A 19,699-nucleotide genomic window follows, 5' to 3' on the forward strand; every position below is an offset into this window, starting at 1 on the left:
TGGCACTAAATGTTAATGAGTTGACTTCATCAAAGATGTAGAACCAAAAAAAAATACTCCACTCATCCAGTACGCCTTCTATGAAAAAATAATAACAAGCAGTCCAGAGCTCCAGATAAGGGTCGTATTTTCGTAATTACGAATTATTTTCAAGTCCGTTACGTATTTATTTCAAAATCTTGTCGTACCATTAAGAATTACAAAATCAAGTTACGAATATTATTTTTACATCGGTTCGTATCGATTTTTATTGAGTTCTTTTCGCGTATTAAAGATCTTTGCGGTGCTTATATAGAATGGTTATCGGGTTTGTTTAACAAAGCGCATTTTTTCCAATAAAAGCGGCGTATACAGTCTATCTGTCAAACAACAATGGCGGCGCCCAGATAGCGTCCTAAAAAACTGCAAAGCATCCAGAAACACGCTTTTAACATATTGTACGCAAAGTGAGCTGAAGTTAAATGTTTAGAAAGATATTATAGAAAAGATCGTATACGATGTTGTATGTTCAGTTGCCGACACAGTCGGAAAAGCTAAACAAAAACGCGACACGACGGGTCCAAACTTAAACACAAAAAAATATTGAACGAGTGGTAGGGACAAGTCCCGTGGCTAATCGTTGAAAAGATTGAAGGGGAGACCTGTTTTAAATGTGAAATATGTAAAAATTCATCCAAGGCATGCAATCTAAACACAGTTTGGGCATATGAAGGTTTTGGAAAAATAAAATTGTATTATACTGAAAAGACACTGTTAAACTCGTATAAATAAAGTTGCTAGTATGTTTATTTTGACTTTTTTGCATGAAAATAACCATTATTATTTATTTTTAGGTCATTTAGAAAAATAAGAATAATTTTCCAAAACTTAGTAGTAACGTTAAGAATAAAATTTCAGAGTTAAGATTTCTTTTTGAAAATCTGGTAGTAATTTAAGAATTTCACAAAACCTTATCTGGAGCTCTGCAGTCATCAAATAAAATGAATACCGTATCCTACACTTTCGCTTATTATATGGTCTTCAAAAAATTAATAAGAGACAGTTGACAAGACTAAACTTCTGCTTTTCGCTTATTTGCATTTTTTTCAAAGTGTCAGCATAATGTGCAAAATAATAATGGTAATACACAACATGGTCTCAGGTGTGTCAAATGAATTTTTAGGCAAGGATTTTTAATTATAGGTATAAGTTAAAGTGTACAACATACTCTTTTGTAATAAAAATATTGCAAAGTGTGCTACTGGCACTGCATTATGCAAATTTATATTTAAGCAAAAATTAACATTCATTTATATAATAAACAAGAAATCTGATACTTAAAAACAACTTAGTAGATATTGTTTAATGTACAATGTTTTACTCAAAGTCATCATCACACAATGAGACAACACAATGGTCTCTAAACAGAGTGTGCTTTTTAATTGTGACATACATTTTATGAATTAATACTAGTAATAGAAATACAGAAAAAAAACGTCTAGAGCTGCCTGGGAACTATCATTTTTAATATCAACAATTCATTTGACATGCCTGATTGCAAATTGTTAATTCCACTATTCTTTCACATTGTTTTCACACTTGATATTTGTTATGCTGTATATTATTTTTGCTTACAAACATACAGAGTCTCTTCACAATAATTGCAGTTTCTTTACAGTCCACTAACGTTGAACATTACAGAGTCACAATTGCTAATGTTTCAGTCCCGGCCAAGCTTTATAGGTCCAGAATTGCTTCGTTGTTGAGTACAAAGCACGCAGTCAGTTTTGCTCAGCAGAATGCTGCATGGAATGTGTGAAGTCCAGCATTTGACAGAGCTTCTAAAAGAAAATCAAAGAGAATCCATAAAATGTACATATGAATTAGTCTATTTCCAATGTGTATGTAAGCACAGTTTGTTTTTATACAGTTTGAAACAGTTTGGTACGAAAATGATCGAGTATCATAGTATGAGTCGGAGATGCAATATTGTTTACAATCACACCGAAACTTAATACATCACAAAAGAAAGGGTCTTTAGAATAATCACGTAGAATATACTCAAGAAATAACTCCAAAACTTAATAAAATGATAACTTTTATGTTCCATTAGTTTGACTGAATAATAATGACCTTAAATTTAAAATCGGCGAAATTTTGTATGTGCCGAAAACAGTTCCCATGTTATCAAAGGTAATCTTTAGCAATATAATTATAGATTGATGTTTTATGTAACCAAACGCAATATTTTAATTGAATAATTACTTACCAATCGAGTGCATTCAATTAATTTATTAAATTTCAACAATGTAAACATCCACCAGAGTATGTCAGTTTCAATTTTCACTTCTTAATGACGTATTGACGAAAGCAGTGACGTCACACAGACATGTATAGTTGTCGACGAAAGAAACGCGGCCGTTCATGTTGTGAACAAATAAAACTTTTAAACAATTGTTTATTTATGTAAAGGAATAATATTAACTTAAGAATATTGGGTTCATTGAAGAAGTTAATTCGAAACTAATCTTATTCGATATTTTAAACCGGAAGTACGCAAATAATTTAGACGGGTTATCTTTTTTAACATTTTGTTAACAACATCTAGAGCAATTTTCAATTTGCAATCCATTATGTGAAACAGGAAGTGTCACACAGGGAGGCAAACAGACGTTTTTTGATCGTAGAAAATCATATAATGCAAGGAGATAGAGTACCATTACCTACAAAATAATATGATTATAGGTGCTACCTAATTTACGGGCAAAAGCGTTTTAAGTTCTTTTGATAACTATGTATTTTTAATAAATATATTGACATGATTGTGTTCAAAATATTATGATTGTAGGTGCTACCTAATTTACGGACAAAGCTTTTTAAGTTTTTTTGATAACCATGTATTTTTAATAAATATATGGCCATGATTGTGTTCAAAATATGATAATTGTTGCAATAATTAAGTAATGCATACAAAAAAATCAATCTTAAAACGAGTTACATGTTCCAAGCTTATAGATCTAGCATCTTATTTTTTTTTGTTTTCTAGCCACAGGAATTTATAGCTGGTTCGATTTCTGTGGTATAGTGGATGGGGTGTCTGCTAACTGGCTTAGTCACTGGGAGGTCTCTGTATTGATCCTTTAAGTGGGAGCATTCTTTAGATAACCCTAGACATACTATGGCGTACCATTTGGATTGAAAGTCAAGAAGACCTACACGTTAAAAAGAGAAATGTACGTCGAAGTACAATAATTGTACGTCGACATGAATATAAAATACGCTTCAAAGTATATATTTGTACGTCAAAGTACAATTTGTACTTCGACATACATATTTGTACTTCTACATACACATTTTCTGAACAGCCAATCAAAACACTAGTCTCTTGAGCCGCTTTTCCTTCAGATTTATTCATAATAAATGTTTAAAATCTCTTTTTTAGTTGAGGACAAAATGAATAAAAATATCAGAATGGCAAAAAAACAACACATAGAAGTTTCAAGTATTTAATGCATTGAAATAGATTATATACAAATTTGAAGAAGATTCAATTGTTACCTTTTTAAAATTAAAATTATTCAGCATATTGTGTGTATGAAATGATCATGCGGGGCGGAGTATCACGACCGTCCAGCGCATTACTGTGTAGGAAATTCCCAACGGTAACCAGTTACCAAGCATTAATGGGATAAATAATGTATTATAAACTCCCCGTTGGTCGTATTTTGTGATAACCATAACTTGCATAAGTCAGAGGTTAATTCCGCCACGCCAGGTCAATAAATACGCACAATATCTATGAGTAAGCGGTCGATAGTCGCATAATTTGGTATAAATTATAATAATAATAATGTTTAATAAATACGCACAATATCTTTGAGTAAGCGGTCGATAGTCGCATAATTCGGTATAAATAATAATAATAAAAATGTTCAATGTCAAAAATCTCTAAAAGCAACAGACGTTAGGTGTCTTCTGATTGGCTAACACTCAAGGGTCGGTGAAAATTGTACGTCGAAGTACATTTCTCGTTCTACTTAGTAGGTCTTGTAGACTTTCGACGTCATGGTACGTCATATAGACACTTAGTACTGGTCCTACCTAGGAAACAGTTTGTTTCATCAAATGTCTCAATTCAACTTGACAGCTTGCTAAATCAGTTGCATTTAGCATACAGTACACTGATTTAACATAATCAAAATCATGTAATGTGTCAAATCAATTTTGATTGACAAATTTGACAGGATTTTTTTTAATCCAATAAGTTTTAGACTGTCAAATAACACACACTACGTATTGAAAGCCAAACCTGGAGCTTTCGTCTGTGTATCACTGACTTCATCAGAACAATGATTTCTACTGTTGGGAAACGTTAACACCACTAATTGTCTTCTTATTTATTATCAATGTATAATTATGTGTAACAGCATAACAACATACTTGATTCGCAATTAAAATATTTAATAAATACAGGTATCTTGCAGGTTTCTTATATTCTTTTGCAAACTATTGTTAAAAAGTTTAAATTTTGTCGCCACTAAAAAACTAGCCATTTTATAGCAATTCTAAAATCACAGTCTAAACTGCATACACTTAGCTCTATAGTTACAATTTGAATGCAAATATTAGAATGCATCATGTTATATCATCCATATTTTTTTATTTAAACATTAAAATAACACATAACACAGTACATATATAAAAAGGTATGTGGTATTGTGTGGAGATACAAAACACTTCACATCATTTATTTGCACATAAAATAATAGTTACAAAATAAGTAAAACTAAAACACTGTCATCAACCTACATTTCAAGAATATTTACGTATATGAAATTACAAAGTGGTGTTATTGTATTACCTTTTACAAAATTAACATTGCTGGTTTTGTACTAGCCATAAAACATTTATCATGGATTAACAAGTAACAACCAATTTATTAATTACACAAAAGAATGGAAATCATATTAATTGCATTATGCATTTACTAAACAAGCTATTTGCTACTGTTTAGAATTACACTATCTTACTAAAAATGATCACATGTACCTAGTGCTTTTACATACTTGTGGTAAGTTTTGTATTACTAGTTTGACAACTATCGGCAGACACTTGTCTATATACAGACAAAATTTGCATGGGAACTTTCATATTTTTTCAGCATAATTGCCTTCAAATTGATAATTTAACAACCCTTTGACATTGTTTGCACATCTGATCTTATTATACCATAGCTGATTTTTGTTTATAGATAGACATATATAGACTTTTTAAAGTTCTATAAAAGTTCACACATGTTCCATCCAAGTAAACAAACAGAACCAATAAAGATCGCCACAGATAATAACTGTGTGTATAGCTTGGAAATTTTGATAGTTCAGGAATCCCTCCTTTGTTGATTTCTGTAAACCAAAACTGTCAGTTTTGCTGGATAGAATGGCTTGTATGATGCCCAGCTCTTGCCTTGGCAGAACAGCTTCTAAAAACGGAAAACCAACAAATATCTTAAAATTTGATCAATAACGCAGACAATTTATAAATGTCTTGTTTTTTGTTGATTTCGAATCTGGAAGATTTTTTACGTAATATTGTGGTACGAAAATTCCAACGGTATCGGATTTTTTGGTTTTTAGGCCTAAACTATTTTAGACGAGGTGAGAATACTTAAAAAATTAAAGCTAAAAGACTAAAAAGTTAGATCTGAATATCTTAAAAATTTGTGAATAAATGTGTTTCTGGTGGGTCACAACGACAACTTACCAGAATATTGCTCATGATCAAACGTAAAACTTCTTCCTGAGAGCGAATGGAAAATGCGTCACAAATTCTGATACATAAACAGTAGGGTGTCGTTATTGAAATACCGCGAGAATACTTGAAGAATAGAGATGCCAACTATAGTGTTTAAAACAAATAATTTTTTAACAAGCGTTTGTGATTTGTCAGGATAATAATAACAATAAGATATCGAAAAGATCAAAGCAAATAAATTCGACAGAAATCGGAGATTCGGCAATATATTAAAGACGGGTTATGTTCACCTTAATTGTGTTCGGTGAAGACTGTTACTATATGTAGTGAACCAGTCTTCGGCTTATACCCACTGAAGAAGAGCATTCAGGGGAGATAATTGAGTAATGACCTAATTCTGGAACGGTTGCGAAGAAAAACAAATAATGCGAGAATATTTAGTGCGATTCGCTACACAATTATGATGTCATTGATATAACTTTTCCTGAGGTATGTATTTACATGTGATTTAGCATATGTCAAAGTGTTTTTGATTTGTTCAAGTTCATAAATAGCATCGCGAAAATATATGTCGCGTGGCAAATTTCTTTGAGACGTATCCATATGTGGTATTCTTATGTAATTTTATGTCTAAATTCCCATATGTATGAACGGTCAACGCCCGCTTTGCGGGCTTTTGCCCGTTATAAATTTCTTGTCGTATTTTTTATTGAGGTATGCAAATACATGCGATATGGCGTTTGTCGAGGTGTCTGTGTTGCTACATCGGTCAAGTAAACTGCCCATGCATCGCGAAAACAGACGACGCGGCAGGAAATATTTGACTTCAATACCCTATCAGATAAGTAAATTTGTATTTCAGAAAAGTGATACAAATAAACGGTCAACGCCCTTCGGGCTTTTGCCCGTATTACTCAGAGTGATAAAAATTGAATTTCCGAACTCACATACGGCAGAGACGTAGTTATCTCTTTGTATACGGTAAGCCTTATTGCTTGTCAATTGTGGAGTATTTTATATGCAACAATACTTTTATACAATACATAAAGACATCATGCAAAAAACATTGTTTTTCTTGTATTTCCAATGCAATTTTTGTATCTGCATATTGTGAGCTATCGTTAAATTGTATACAATGAGATAAAATTGGAAATGGTCATAGTACACATCTTGAATATTTGATATTTCATGTCAATTTAAGATGGACGGCTTAAAGCATAATGTAAAAAATAGTATTTAAGTTTATTTTTCGCGCTATTCACAGCTGCATACGATGGGGTTTAATGAACTGGAATTTCAAAAACTCATACGTTACGGTTTAGCTACAAAACTAACATGTTTCGTCCTATGTCATGAACAATTATTTTTCTTATCTTTAATAACATGTATACCCGGTAGATCTTGTACGATTTAAGTGTATTTAATGGAGAAATCAACTCCCGAATATCGATGTAAAAATCCAAAATTCGTTACATCTTCCACTGTGTATACTGTAGGTGATATTGTATAATATTTGGCATGCAATTAATAATATTTATTATACGACTTATCAAGTTTGTACCAAAGATAAAAGAGAAGGAAAAGCCAACAACCATTCACCCACTACAGAAAAGAAGGGAATGAAAAGCGTATCACGAACTAAGGTCCTCAGAGGATCACCTGATGTACAGCAGAGTGAACAGCATCGGAGTAGAAAGACTGCAATTTTCAGAAAACATCAGGAGCAGCGAACAGCTGATGTAAAGCACTGAACATCCTCCAACCACCTTAAGGAAAAGACGCACAGAAACATTAACATATTTATCCTGGTCCTACATGTAACCGCAACAGACAACCACTGTTACGCGAGCTGGAGGGCCCTGATGCTGGCTATGCTTGAACAAAGGTTCCCCCAGGCAGCATGAAAGATGGTTAAGACCGATGGGTCAGCAACAGATGCAGTCAAGAGAGGGGAGCCTGAGCGATTGGTAGATTACACAGATGAAAGTAGCATGCATGAACAGGCTGCCACAGCACACACTGCGAAGCTGAGATAAGAGCCTTGATCCATTCTGCAAACACAATCAGCCGCAAAGTATACCAAGACTCTAAGATTTTTGTATCTCGCTCGAAGCAAGAACACCCAACAAACAGCTTCGCCCTAAAATAGCACCGCCAAATGTTTAATGCTAACAAATTCTACAAAGTTGATCCGCTCTCATTACAGAATGCACGGAATTGAAGAGGCATACAGGATGACAAAACTCGAAGCGGAAGATGACCAAGAAGAGAACTGAGTCAGTTTAATGAAAAGAACTTGCGTGTACGGACCAAACGGCCACGGTAAAGTTGCTATCATCGGTATTGAATAGAACAGATAAGCATCCCCCGACTGCGAGTTTTGCACAATAGATTAAACCCCGACATTAACAAGAGATAATATTCGCGCCGTCTCCAAAGTCCTCTTGTTGAGAAGCCGACAAAACTACCGAATTCGCCCTACAGGAATGCAGAGATCACCAAACACTGTATGTAAAACAAGCTGTACGGACAGATAGAATAGGCTCTACGGAAGATCACCAGTTTCATCATCGAGTCCGAACTCCAATTAAAGTCTCCAATAAAGCGACAATCGAGAAGAAGTAGGAGATGATGATGATGATGATGATGATGATGATGATGATGACCAAGTTACTTAGTTTATTAAAGGGACTGTCCAACAGATTAAAGCGTCGTTCGACGCGAATCGATATTTTGGGAAACTACGAGGATTGCTTATATAGCTAACAAATACCTCCGTATTTGACGTGAGCGTGGATGGTCGAGTGGTACAGTTTGGAGATATTTTTCTCCAAAACTCCATGACTCTAGGGGTCAGTGGTTCGAGCCCTGTGGAGGTTAACGTTTTGTTTTTTTTTAAATTGCATTCTTATTTATTTTACTGGAGATTTTTGGTTCAAATGTTTAAATTTATCAATATAAAGCATAAAAAAGCAGTAAATGACAAGCTTTAATACATGCCAAAATCTGTTGGACGGCCCCTTTAATTTCATTTAAAGTGAATACATTCGCGCGGACATAATTCAAATGTTGAATAAACATTGACAATTAACAATCGTGTACTGATCCAAACATTATAAGTCAATCCTACATTATTTGTATTGAAAACAATTATCTTTCAATAGATATTTAACACTAATTAAAATGGATCAAACACAAATAGTGAATTTAGCAGCGGCATTTTGTATGCTCACAGCTAAAAATTTAATATAATTTCCTGTTTATTATATGCGCAATTTAATATGAGAGGTCAGATTGTTATTTCTTGTTCATACATATAAACCACGCTCTGATATTAGTTTTATCTAAAATAAAAAACAAACGCATTTGTAATGTACTTTTTTTAATTTGATGCCATTATTTTTTCAAATTTTAAAAAGTTCAATTTCAAAAATTCAATATGCTTCATCTCGATTAATGCTCACCTGTTCTGAGTTAAGAGGAAATCCCGTGTCTGTTCGTGCCATTCCTTTTGAAAACGATCATTTACAACGATGTATGCGTGCGTACTGCATTTTTATTTTACTTTTTGGAACAATTGTGCATTTCAAAGAAATGATTGCAAAGTTTCAGGTGAAACTACATAAATCTACATGTTATAAATGCGAAAACAACGACTCGGAATGCTTTTAAACACAACGCATTGTTTATGTTACTGATTTATTTGGGAATTTACAGTTGATGTCGGGGATGTATTTCGTCGGAAGGGAGGGGGGATGCGTGCGTGTGTGTCTGCAGTCTGCTGTTTGCACTGAATATCCAAGTGCATATGCGTATTCATATGTTGATCAACATGGTAAGATGAGATATTGAACGCTCAGATATTTATTCACGTTCCGGTATTGAAACAAACATTGGACTAAAGAAATTCTTCAAAAGGAGATTATGCCAATTACGCGATGAGAAAGCGTAACATTTTGAAAGTAAGTTTAACGCCAGATATACTCCTGTAACCTAGATTTTTTTTAAACAATCATACGTTTTGCGAAGTTCCGTTCAAATACTTACCGTATACAAAATTAACAAAATGTGATATATATGTGGACTGTTCTGAAATTTTTGGTCAAAACGGGGTACATGGACGAAATTGACTTATTAACATTTTCAGAAAGCTCCATGTTTGGTGCTCACGGTAAAATTAAGATGTTTGCAAATTTATCAGTTTAAGGTTAAAACGGCTGATTTAGAAATGTCTATTAAAACACAAAAATATTACAACATTTCTTGATTTATTTTCATGTCAATAAATTATGTTAATACATTTTTAATAAGCCTTCAAGTGCATGAATAAATCAGTAACATGTGGTTTTATAATATGATATACTTAATACTTCTCAAGAATTAGAAAACATGATAAACATTATAAAATGTCGTTTGGTTACCATGGAAACACCTTAACTAATTCAAACTTTTGAAATGTTGTGTATGAAATGCACTTTTTAACTGTTGTTTGTTTAATAAATGATATATTGAAAAAAACATTACCTATACCTAATGCAGATACAAAGTCATAGTGTCTATCTCAATAGATATAGACTCTTGTGGTTATCTGCGCTAAATTCGTTTGCAGTACATTTGGATCGGATAAGATTATCTACAACTAGTAAATTATAACAAATTAAATGACACTGCAAAATATGTCTTACAAACTGTATCATTATACATGTATTTCAAAATTTGAATCTACTGTTTTCCAAAAATCATCAATGATTGTTTACAAAGAATCTCAATGTTTTAATTGTTCTGTAACCATGGAATCCAAGATCTACACACAACATTATTTATTTGAAAGAGGTGAAAATAAAATAATGTATTTAAAAGACGTGAACATTAAATATTATGTTTATTTAACATTGTAAAAAAATGTAATTACAAATTGCATTTTTAAATCTCTTTGCAATTCAGATTTAATTGTAAATTAAGTATTATATACATCTCTAAAGAATTAAAACAGATCCCATTTAATTAAGTACATACATAGACAAACATTATGTTCTCAGATTGTTTCAATGTTCATTTAATTGTACAATTAATTTACACATGGCTATTTTAAACCTATTAAACGACAGTACATTCAGGAATCATCAATTGTTAAGTGTTAGTTGCATGGCAATGATCACAACTTTGTGGTCACCATGGTTACCATTGTAAAAATTAAAAATGCATACAGTTGCTTTAAGTTGACATATAATGTTAAAATGGAATTAAAATTTAAAAAAAACTGCATAATAAAATTAGTATAGGTAAAATGTCTTAAACATTCAAACATATTCCATAAATATGAGTGAGGTCTTGAGGCAGTTAATTCTTATATTCACATTTTGTTGGCATTGCTACATCTGCAAGTGGAATAGACAGGAATAGGTTCTTTTGCACAGCTATCTTATTCTTCCTCTTATTGCACAGGCATTGAGCAGAGAGGCTTGGCATTTCCTGTTGGATTGGTATACAATAGGTTATGCAACTTCTTCCCAAGAAGGTCAAGTATTCCTTGACATCTTCAGCTGGCATGTCTAATGTTATTTTGTGTAAAACAAAAATGAGATTTAATCAGTTTTCATGAAATTAAGCAAATTGAGGTCATTATGCTGTTCAATGGCAACATGCAATTTAAATTGCACTTTATCTTTTATACAGTGACAGACAATGAGTATAGGGGAATTTCCTGATTTAGATGGGGAATATAAATAATTAAGTGATGGAATTTCACAGCCAATTATAATAAAACAAATAAGAACTTCATTTATTAACTTAATGTAAACAAATATATAAAGAACTGGAAAATGTCACGGTCGCCATTTTTACTTTCGTTTTCAGTTGTAAATATGTTATAAAACTATTTTGGTAGTATTTTTTATAGTTTTTATATATACAGCAATTCGAAAGGATTTATCTTTAGATTGTCACAAGCTGAATTCATACTTCTTTTTTAACTTTAAAAACGATAATAGGGGATAAGGGGATAATAAAAAGCATTTTATTCCATTAAAGATAATTGGTGTGTTAATTTATCGGCTTTAATTGTAATTCAAACTAAAATAAGGGCGAAACAACCCACTTGCAAGGACGAAACGACCCAGGGTGAAACGACTCAGAGTGACCTAGGGCGAACAGGTTTTAGGGCGAAACGACCCGATACCTAAATTTTCAGTGGCCGACTTTGGTAAAAGAGAAGTAAAAACTCAGCTCATAGACATTAAAAGGTAAAAATCAACTATTTGTTTGCTTGAAAATTCTGTCACGTACTAGTCTTTGCCGATATTTATATTACTTAAATAAGATAAATGGTAATCATAGCAAACCTTGAGCAATTTATACAAAATTCAGTGCAAGTTTAGCGACGTCATTTCGAATGAGTTTTCTCATTATGACGCTTGTCGAATTAGTACCAAAAGTCTCAGAACACGACACATATGTTTATGCGATAACAACACATTGTATATTTTCGTGAAAAGGAAAGTACACAACGTTATACAATATTCTGTCCAAGATTATATGTGTATTGAACAGTTCTACTGTTGTGCAGGCTATTGTCATGTTTAACTGATCCGGTTGGCATGGCAACACCGTCGACGAGTGATCAAAAGGATTCCTAGCACAAGAGACAGGACCGCCATTGACAACGACACGCCATATCCGCTCTGAACGCAGGTGATCCCGTAGCAGTTGTTCGCGTCTGTCACCCTTGCGTCATATAGCGCTCCGAATACGAGCTGAGAAACAAAGGCGGCAACAGCCGCCAGCATGATGGCAATGCCCCAGTTGCGGCCGAGGTGTTCCACCGAGAACCTCTCTTTCATGATCGTCGGACATATGCTCCACATTATTCCCGTGCTGAATCCAACGAAGGCCGTGGCGATGACCAAAACGGTAAGTTTGTCAGCCAATGCAACCGCTAGCGCTTGGGCGATAACGTAAGAAATGCACGCAATGACCACAATAGTAGGCCGGGGAATTTTCTTCTGGATCTTGTCGGAAATGACTCCGATGGACGCGCTGACGATGGCGTTCGTTATTGGAATGATGATCAAGAGCTTGTCGTTGTAGTAGTCGAAGCCGACTGCTTTAGAAGTGACCGTAATGTTATTACCGTACACAAGTCCCACGCTTGAGGCTAAGGCAAACACCCACGAAAATATGTGATAATCGAGATTGCAGAGCGTTTCACGAATGGTCTTCGGCGTTGAGTCATTTTCTGTTTGATTTGAAATGTCACCATTTGAATTTTTGTTTATCTCATTTCTTCCGTTTACCGCTAGTGTTATTTCATCGATAACAACGCCGTTCGAGTCTTTCATGTAAGTGATCTGGATGTCGCCTGTGACGTCCTTAATGACGTAGATGCGCAGTAGGAAGACGCACAGCAGGTTTACAACACCAAACATGACGGCGAAGAACAGCATGAAACCTGGAATACAAATATATAGGTTATACTAGGAAGAGGTAACACGTTGTGTTTGTTGCTGGTTTTTCACAAAAACAAAACGTTTTGATTTTCAGTTACTTGATTTTCCCGCTCATGAGTTTTGTAGTTGTTCTGTAGGGAATCGAATGGTGTTGTTTTTTCCACCTATTTATTTGTGTTGTAAGGCTTTGTATTGCCAGGTATAATCGTCCATTGGTGGAGAGGACCATACTAGACTGAACAGGTAAATCTATTTAAAGACTTGTATTATGTCGGCTTTTTGTTCGACAAATCAATACATAAACATTAGCCCGATTTAGCAATCATATTGTACATAGTAAATGCGTACTAGCAAACACCATTATCCGAGGCACTTATTCAATAAGGCCATATGAGTTCCTTTGGTTACAAAAGAATTAAAAAAATCACGTATATGTAAAATAAAACAGGACACGCGTTTGGCATATTTATAAAGCAATATCAGCAAAGCCGTTCGCCTGCAAAGTCCTGGTTGGCGGGATCCGTGGAGACACCGGAAGTGAAGAACCGGTAGAAGACGGTAGCAAACACAGAGGGACTTCCGGCGAAGAAGGCATTGAGAAGGCCGATGATCTTTCCCGTGTGCCGGTCTGAGAAGTTGATCACGTTCGTGTTCAGGGCGACCATGTAAGTGAACACGGAACCGAAGCCTTGCGTGGAGGAAGAGTTTTTAAGTGGATATTCATGTATAGATGTATACATTAAGGATGAGTAGTTGAACATTAAGTATGTATATAAATTGTATAAAGAAACCGGTATTCACAAAACTCTTTGTAACGTTAAACGTTTGGGCGTTCATTTGCAAAGAGTAATATTCTGCTTACTAAAATGATTAAAACAATCTCCGATTAGTCAACTAATTATGTTGGCACAATGTAAATGTCTTATATCGCGGTTTTTATTGCTCGCGCACGCTATTGAGTACAAAGTTATCCCACGCAGTAACTAGTAAATGAAACTTGTCGAAAAGGCAACTTTTGTGGTACTACTTCAGCGAGGAAATGTTTCCAATTTCTCGATTATCATAATGGCTGACCTGATTCGTATTAACATTGGTAAGCTATCGCGTGCTAATGCAATGGCTATCGCGTTCACATGTAATAGAGACCGCTATATTTTATTGATACATTAATGCGCAAATCAAAACATTTGTTTTTAATTTTTAAAAAAAATGGAAAAGTGCGATATGACGTTTTCATAAATACCGGACGACTTGTGCACCCTGTTCGATAGGAAGTTTACCTGCCATCAAGAAGTACAGCGACATGAGCCACGCCCTGCTGCTGTAGAACTCGGTGAACTTGACGGTGCTCCAGATCAGCAGATAAATGGGCACGGAGAGCACGATGCCTACGCCGGAGGTCAAGGCCGGGCCAAAGCGGTCGTAGAACATGCCCGGAATGAAGCCCACACCGAGGCCGACATTCAGCATGGAGGAGAGCAACTCCACTGAAAAGTATGGGGAAATGGTGTGTAGCCGCATTGGGGAGGGTTGTGATAACTGTCGTTGGTTTTAAATTGTGTTGAAACATGCGTATCCCGGAATGCTACATGTATTCAATTTACGGGAAACAAATGTCTGGATGGGTTGTGGATGTGTACAAAGAAAGCTGACACGTTTGAATTATTATCAAAATCACATATCATATGATTAAAATGAATGATACTACTATTGTTCGATAAATTGTGTCAGCGATGTTTGCATGTCGGCTATTTTTTTACCAGGTTTTCCGAAGGAAAAAACTGGTTATTAGATTGGCGAATGCGGGCGGGCTGGCTGGCTGGCGGGCGGGCTGGCTGGCTTGCTGGCGGGCTGGCGGAACAAGCTTGTCCGGGGCATAACTATGTCGTTCATTGTCAGATTTTAAAATCATTTGGCACATTTGTTCACCATCATTGGACGGTGTGTCGCGCGAAATAATTACGTCGATATCTCCAAGGTCAAGGTCACACTTTGAGTTCAAAGGTCAAAAATGGCCATAAATGAGCTTGTTCTTGCCATAGCTATGTCATTCATTGTGAGATTTTAAAATCATTTGGCACATTTGTTCACCATCATGGGACGGTGTGTCGCACGAAAGAATCACGTCAATATCTCCAATGTCAAGGTCGCCACGACTAAAAATAGATTTTTTTAAAACAAACTTACAAAGGGGGTTAATTTTGTTTGTTCATTTCAAAAGTTCAGTTTGAGTTTTCTCCCTTTATCAGATTTTTTTTTCACAATGAAAACCTGGTTTTGTGACAATTTTGTCCCTTGTTTCTTTATGGAACGTATTGTTACAATGGCCGTATACAATCTATAGTCTGAAGTTAACAGTGAGATTTTAAATTATGTACGTGTAGTTGCGGATATATTAATTAGAGAAACTTTGTAATATTTTTTGCCGATGCAGACTATTGTATTTTTAAGTACATAGACAATATGATTTTACCTTTATTTTTCCTTTCGTTAATATCGGCGCCAATGTAATATAGGAAATTAATACAAATTGTGTGATTTTTACCGAAATAATATTGGAACTATTTATTAGTTATCTTTGTAAGAGTTCAGGCCGTGGCTAACCCAATTTAACTTCACACCTGTCTATGCGTAAAACTATGTTGTTTATAGCAATAGCCAAAATTTCAACGCTAGTTTAAAGTAGATTTGGTCTGGTAACATATATTTAACAAGATACAATATGCTGTTTATTGTTTTTTTGCCTGACAATATATTGAACACATGTATGTACCAAGTTAGTGTTCGTGTGTCTTATGAATAGATATCGTTGCCGGAAATCAAAATGGAATTTAATGTGCCACAAAAAACGAGCATAATGTATCTCGTTAAATCTATGTTATACGGAATACCGTTAGGACCATCGTGGTTACACATTAAGATCAAGAAGGCGACATTGCGATAGTACGATGGCGACAATGCGATAGAACGATTGCGACAACGCGATAGTACGATGGCGACAATGCAACAACGCGATAGTACGATGGCGACAATGCGAAAGTACGATGGCGACAGCGCGAGAGTACGATGGTGACAATGCGATAGTCATATTGTACTGTCGCCATCGTATTGTCGCACTGTCGTCATCGTATTATCTCATTATCGCACTGTCACCATCGTACTATCGCACTGTCACCATCGTACTATCACGTTAAAGCCATCGTACTATCGCATTGTCGCCATCGTACTATCACGTTAAAGCCATCGTACTATCGCATTGTCGCCATCGTACTATCACGTTAAAGCCATCGTACTATCGCATTGTCGTCAACGTACTATAGCATTAACGCCCTCTGGATATTTTAATGTGTAACCACGATGGCCCTTACGGTATTCCGTGATGTTACCATACCACATCTAGCGTGGAAATTTTTGCTATTGCTATAAGGAACACTTATCATTTATGGGTTAACTTTATTTTACAAAATAGTTTGCGAATATTCGTTGATTTTTTATTATTTATGTTACCTTAAACATATGTTATAATTTGTCTGCACATTTAAGTGTAAGACTTTGATGATAATATGAAAGACGTCTTTGTTTCATAAAACAAGCATGCATAATGAAAGAAAAAGACCTAATTTAGTTTTATTCACTACTCATAAAACGAGGTATATAATACATATGATGTTAAGTTTAGTTCTTGCAAATTTTTACGTATTTTACACGTTAATAAAAAGACATGTTTTTGTTTACATTGATGCTACTAATAAAGGCTATGACCGAAAAATGTTAAGTATTATAAAAGAAAAACAAAAAAGTAACGTGTTTGTACCGATTATTTTATTTTATTAAACGCTAATCAAGAAACACTCATAAGAAAAACGTTAATATTACCGGGAAATATACTTTTCCTAGTTTGAGCGCAGCGAATTAGAGGAAAATCATTTTCCTTTACATAAGAAAGTCTCCTGTAGGGGTCGCTCAGTGTATTGTTTTGGCGGGTAAATATGCTCGTGGAATAGCCATTCGGTTTTGCGATACGAACCAGAGAACACGTTAATTTTACTTATATATAATATTGACAAGTTTTCTCATGAAAATGATTATCTGCGGGAATATAGTCTGTTCTTGTTTTTTGTGTGTAAGCTATATGAGCATATATCAAAATGTGAATTGTTCACATTTGTTTATTGGCATACGTTATAAATGTGTCATCTGGTCGTACGCATAGATACCAAAATACAAACTGTTTTTCAATTTATATCGTTGTGTTTGTTGTTTATTTAAGGAGACGTATAAGGTATAAGGAATCACAATTACCGATGATCCGACTGACGACCTTCCATATCACGTGACTGATAAGCATAACTAGATCACCACGAAGCTTTACAGTGTATCACGTGTATCACCTAAGCAAGTGCCGGTCGACCGAAGTATTTGTGTCGAAACGGAGTCCGCAAATTATTTCTGTACAAGTGGCTTATGTGTTAAAGGGACCTTTTCAAGTTTTGGTAAATTGCCAAAATAAAAAAAAATGTTTCAGATCCGCACATTTTCGTTGTAGTTATGACGTTCGTTAGGAAAAAGTAATATTGAGCATTTACCATGCTCTTAAACATCAATCATATGCATCTTTTGACGATTTAAAAACCTGGAAATTTTAAAGCGTTGCAACGCAAAACGATTGACTAATATGGAGAGTTCTGTTGTTGTCGTTATATGTTGTGACATTACGAGGATTTCTTATATAAAGTATACAATACATTTTATATAAAGTACAAAATACATTACACACTTGGTGAGCACGGATGGCCGCGTGGTCTAAGCGATAGTCTTTTTTATTCAGAGATCGGTGTTTCGAGCCAAATTGAGGGTTACTTTTTTCTTTCTTTAATTTATTCTTATTTTTTTCTGGAGCTTTTTAGATCCATTGTTAACATTTATGATTTAACGCATTTAATGACAAACTTCAATACGTGCCAAAGTATGTGAAAAGGTACCTTTAAAGCTCGTGAAATAGCATATTAGTATAGTTTTCCAAAGGTAACGTTTCAATGATGTTAGGAGTTTAATAGTGAATAAAGATTATGGTGAATGTAGAAGTTTGGCATAACTCAGGGTTAAATAGTTGTAGGTGTATCCCACAAATTGTCAAATTGTCATGCATCTCGTGATACACGTGCACGAGCAATACCGTATATAAATACATAATGAAAAAGACTTTATAATATGTGCACAGGCTTATCAGGGACGACAGCTTCTTCCTAAAAATAAGATGCGTTTGGAAGAGACCTTCTTTAAACGAAAAATTACATACAAGTGAAAAGAGTCCTCCTCGGCTATAGCACATGCAGATCTGGGACGCCATTTTAAGCACACGTTTTCCCAGAGCGTTCGCCGGATCATTCGTATGTTAAGAAATATATAGGCGTGTCTAAATTCGTAATACACATTTCCTTTCAAATATTACTATATTGAAGCATTAGATATAACTTCAGATACGTTTTGTGTCTGCGAAGCATGTTTGCAATGAACCACTTTAGCATTTTCGAATAAAGATTAGGCACGCTATAAAAAGAATTGCATGGGTACTAGAATGATTTAACGTATGAAAGAAAAGTATTTAACATGCCTAGTGCTTTCAAAATAACACGATCAATTACTGTTAATGAAGAAAAATAAAGCAACATGTTACGTTATAAAACGTACCTTCAGTTTGAGTGTAGTTAAAATTGTATTTGATCGCATCCTGGTATGCACTAAATACAAAAATCGAACCCGTCGTAAATTTGGCCAAAAGTCCGACTAAAAGTCCTACAAACTTGAGTATTGTAATTTTGTCTAAAGCCATTTCAGATAGCAATAGGAAGAATAGCTGCAATGCACCCGATAAGACTCGAGTTATACCTTAGGTTTACCTAGGGCCTCTTGAATAGTATAACCCGAGTCGTATCGGCGGTGCAAGGTCCCTACAGCGGAGTGAGTGTGTGTATACTGAGTGTCTCAACATCGCGATTATATCATAAGCATACGTTATATCACCTGATAACCAAATTTTAAAATTCATTTTCATACCTGCAACATGTGTATGAAACGCATGAATTGAACAACTATTCATTGGTCTGACGCGCGTGATTTAAGCAGCAATTCGTTGTTCTGACACGCATTAATTAAACATCAATGCGATATTCTGACACTCACGAATAAAACAACGATTCCTTTTTCTGAGAGGCATGATTTTAACAACAATTCAGTCTTCTGACACGCATGAGATAAACATCGATGCACAAGTCCGATACGCAGGATTTAAACAATTTTCATGTGATCTTGTGCGACGAATTTTAACAAAAGTCGGTGTTCTAAAACGCATGACTTTAACAAAAATTCGGTGGTTTGATAGGCAGGATCTTAAAACGATTCGGTGTTCTTACACGCATAATAAAATCAACAATACAATCTTCTGACACGTATGAATGAAACACCGAGTCGGTGTTCTAAAACGCATGATTCAGCCCACGATCGGTGTTCTAGTACGCATGCTT

General features: G+C 34.9%; 1 protein-coding gene across 3 annotated transcripts; it reads right to left on the reverse strand.

Annotated features, from left to right (window-relative positions):
- Window positions 1–9,981: 9,981 nt before the first annotated feature.
- On the reverse strand, window positions 9,982–19,153 carry LOC127860325 (uncharacterized). Of its 3 annotated transcripts, none has more exons than XM_052398331.1 (4): window positions 18,867–19,153; window positions 14,456–14,662; window positions 13,672–13,863; window positions 9,982–13,177 (listed from the first exon to the last, which is right to left on the reverse strand). In XM_052398331.1, exons 1-4 carry the CDS (start codon window positions 19,006–19,008, stop codon window positions 12,309–12,311), a joined length of 1,410 nt encoding a protein of 469 aa, XP_052254291.1. In that variant the 5' UTR covers window positions 19,009–19,153; the 3' UTR covers window positions 9,982–12,308. The 3 variants fall into 3 exon arrangements, with proteins under 3 accessions (XP_052254291.1, XP_052254293.1, XP_052254292.1); XM_052398333.1 differs by having other exon boundaries at window positions 19,065–19,130; XM_052398332.1 differs by lacking the exon at window positions 18,867–19,153 and adding an exon at window positions 18,475–18,606.
- Window positions 19,154–19,699: the final 546 nt, after the last annotated feature.

The sequence above is a fragment of the Dreissena polymorpha genome, chromosome 15 (genome assembly GCF_020536995.1).
Source record: "Dreissena polymorpha isolate Duluth1 chromosome 15, UMN_Dpol_1.0, whole genome shotgun sequence".
NCBI lineage: Eukaryota > Metazoa > Mollusca > Bivalvia > Myida > Dreissenidae > Dreissena > Dreissena polymorpha.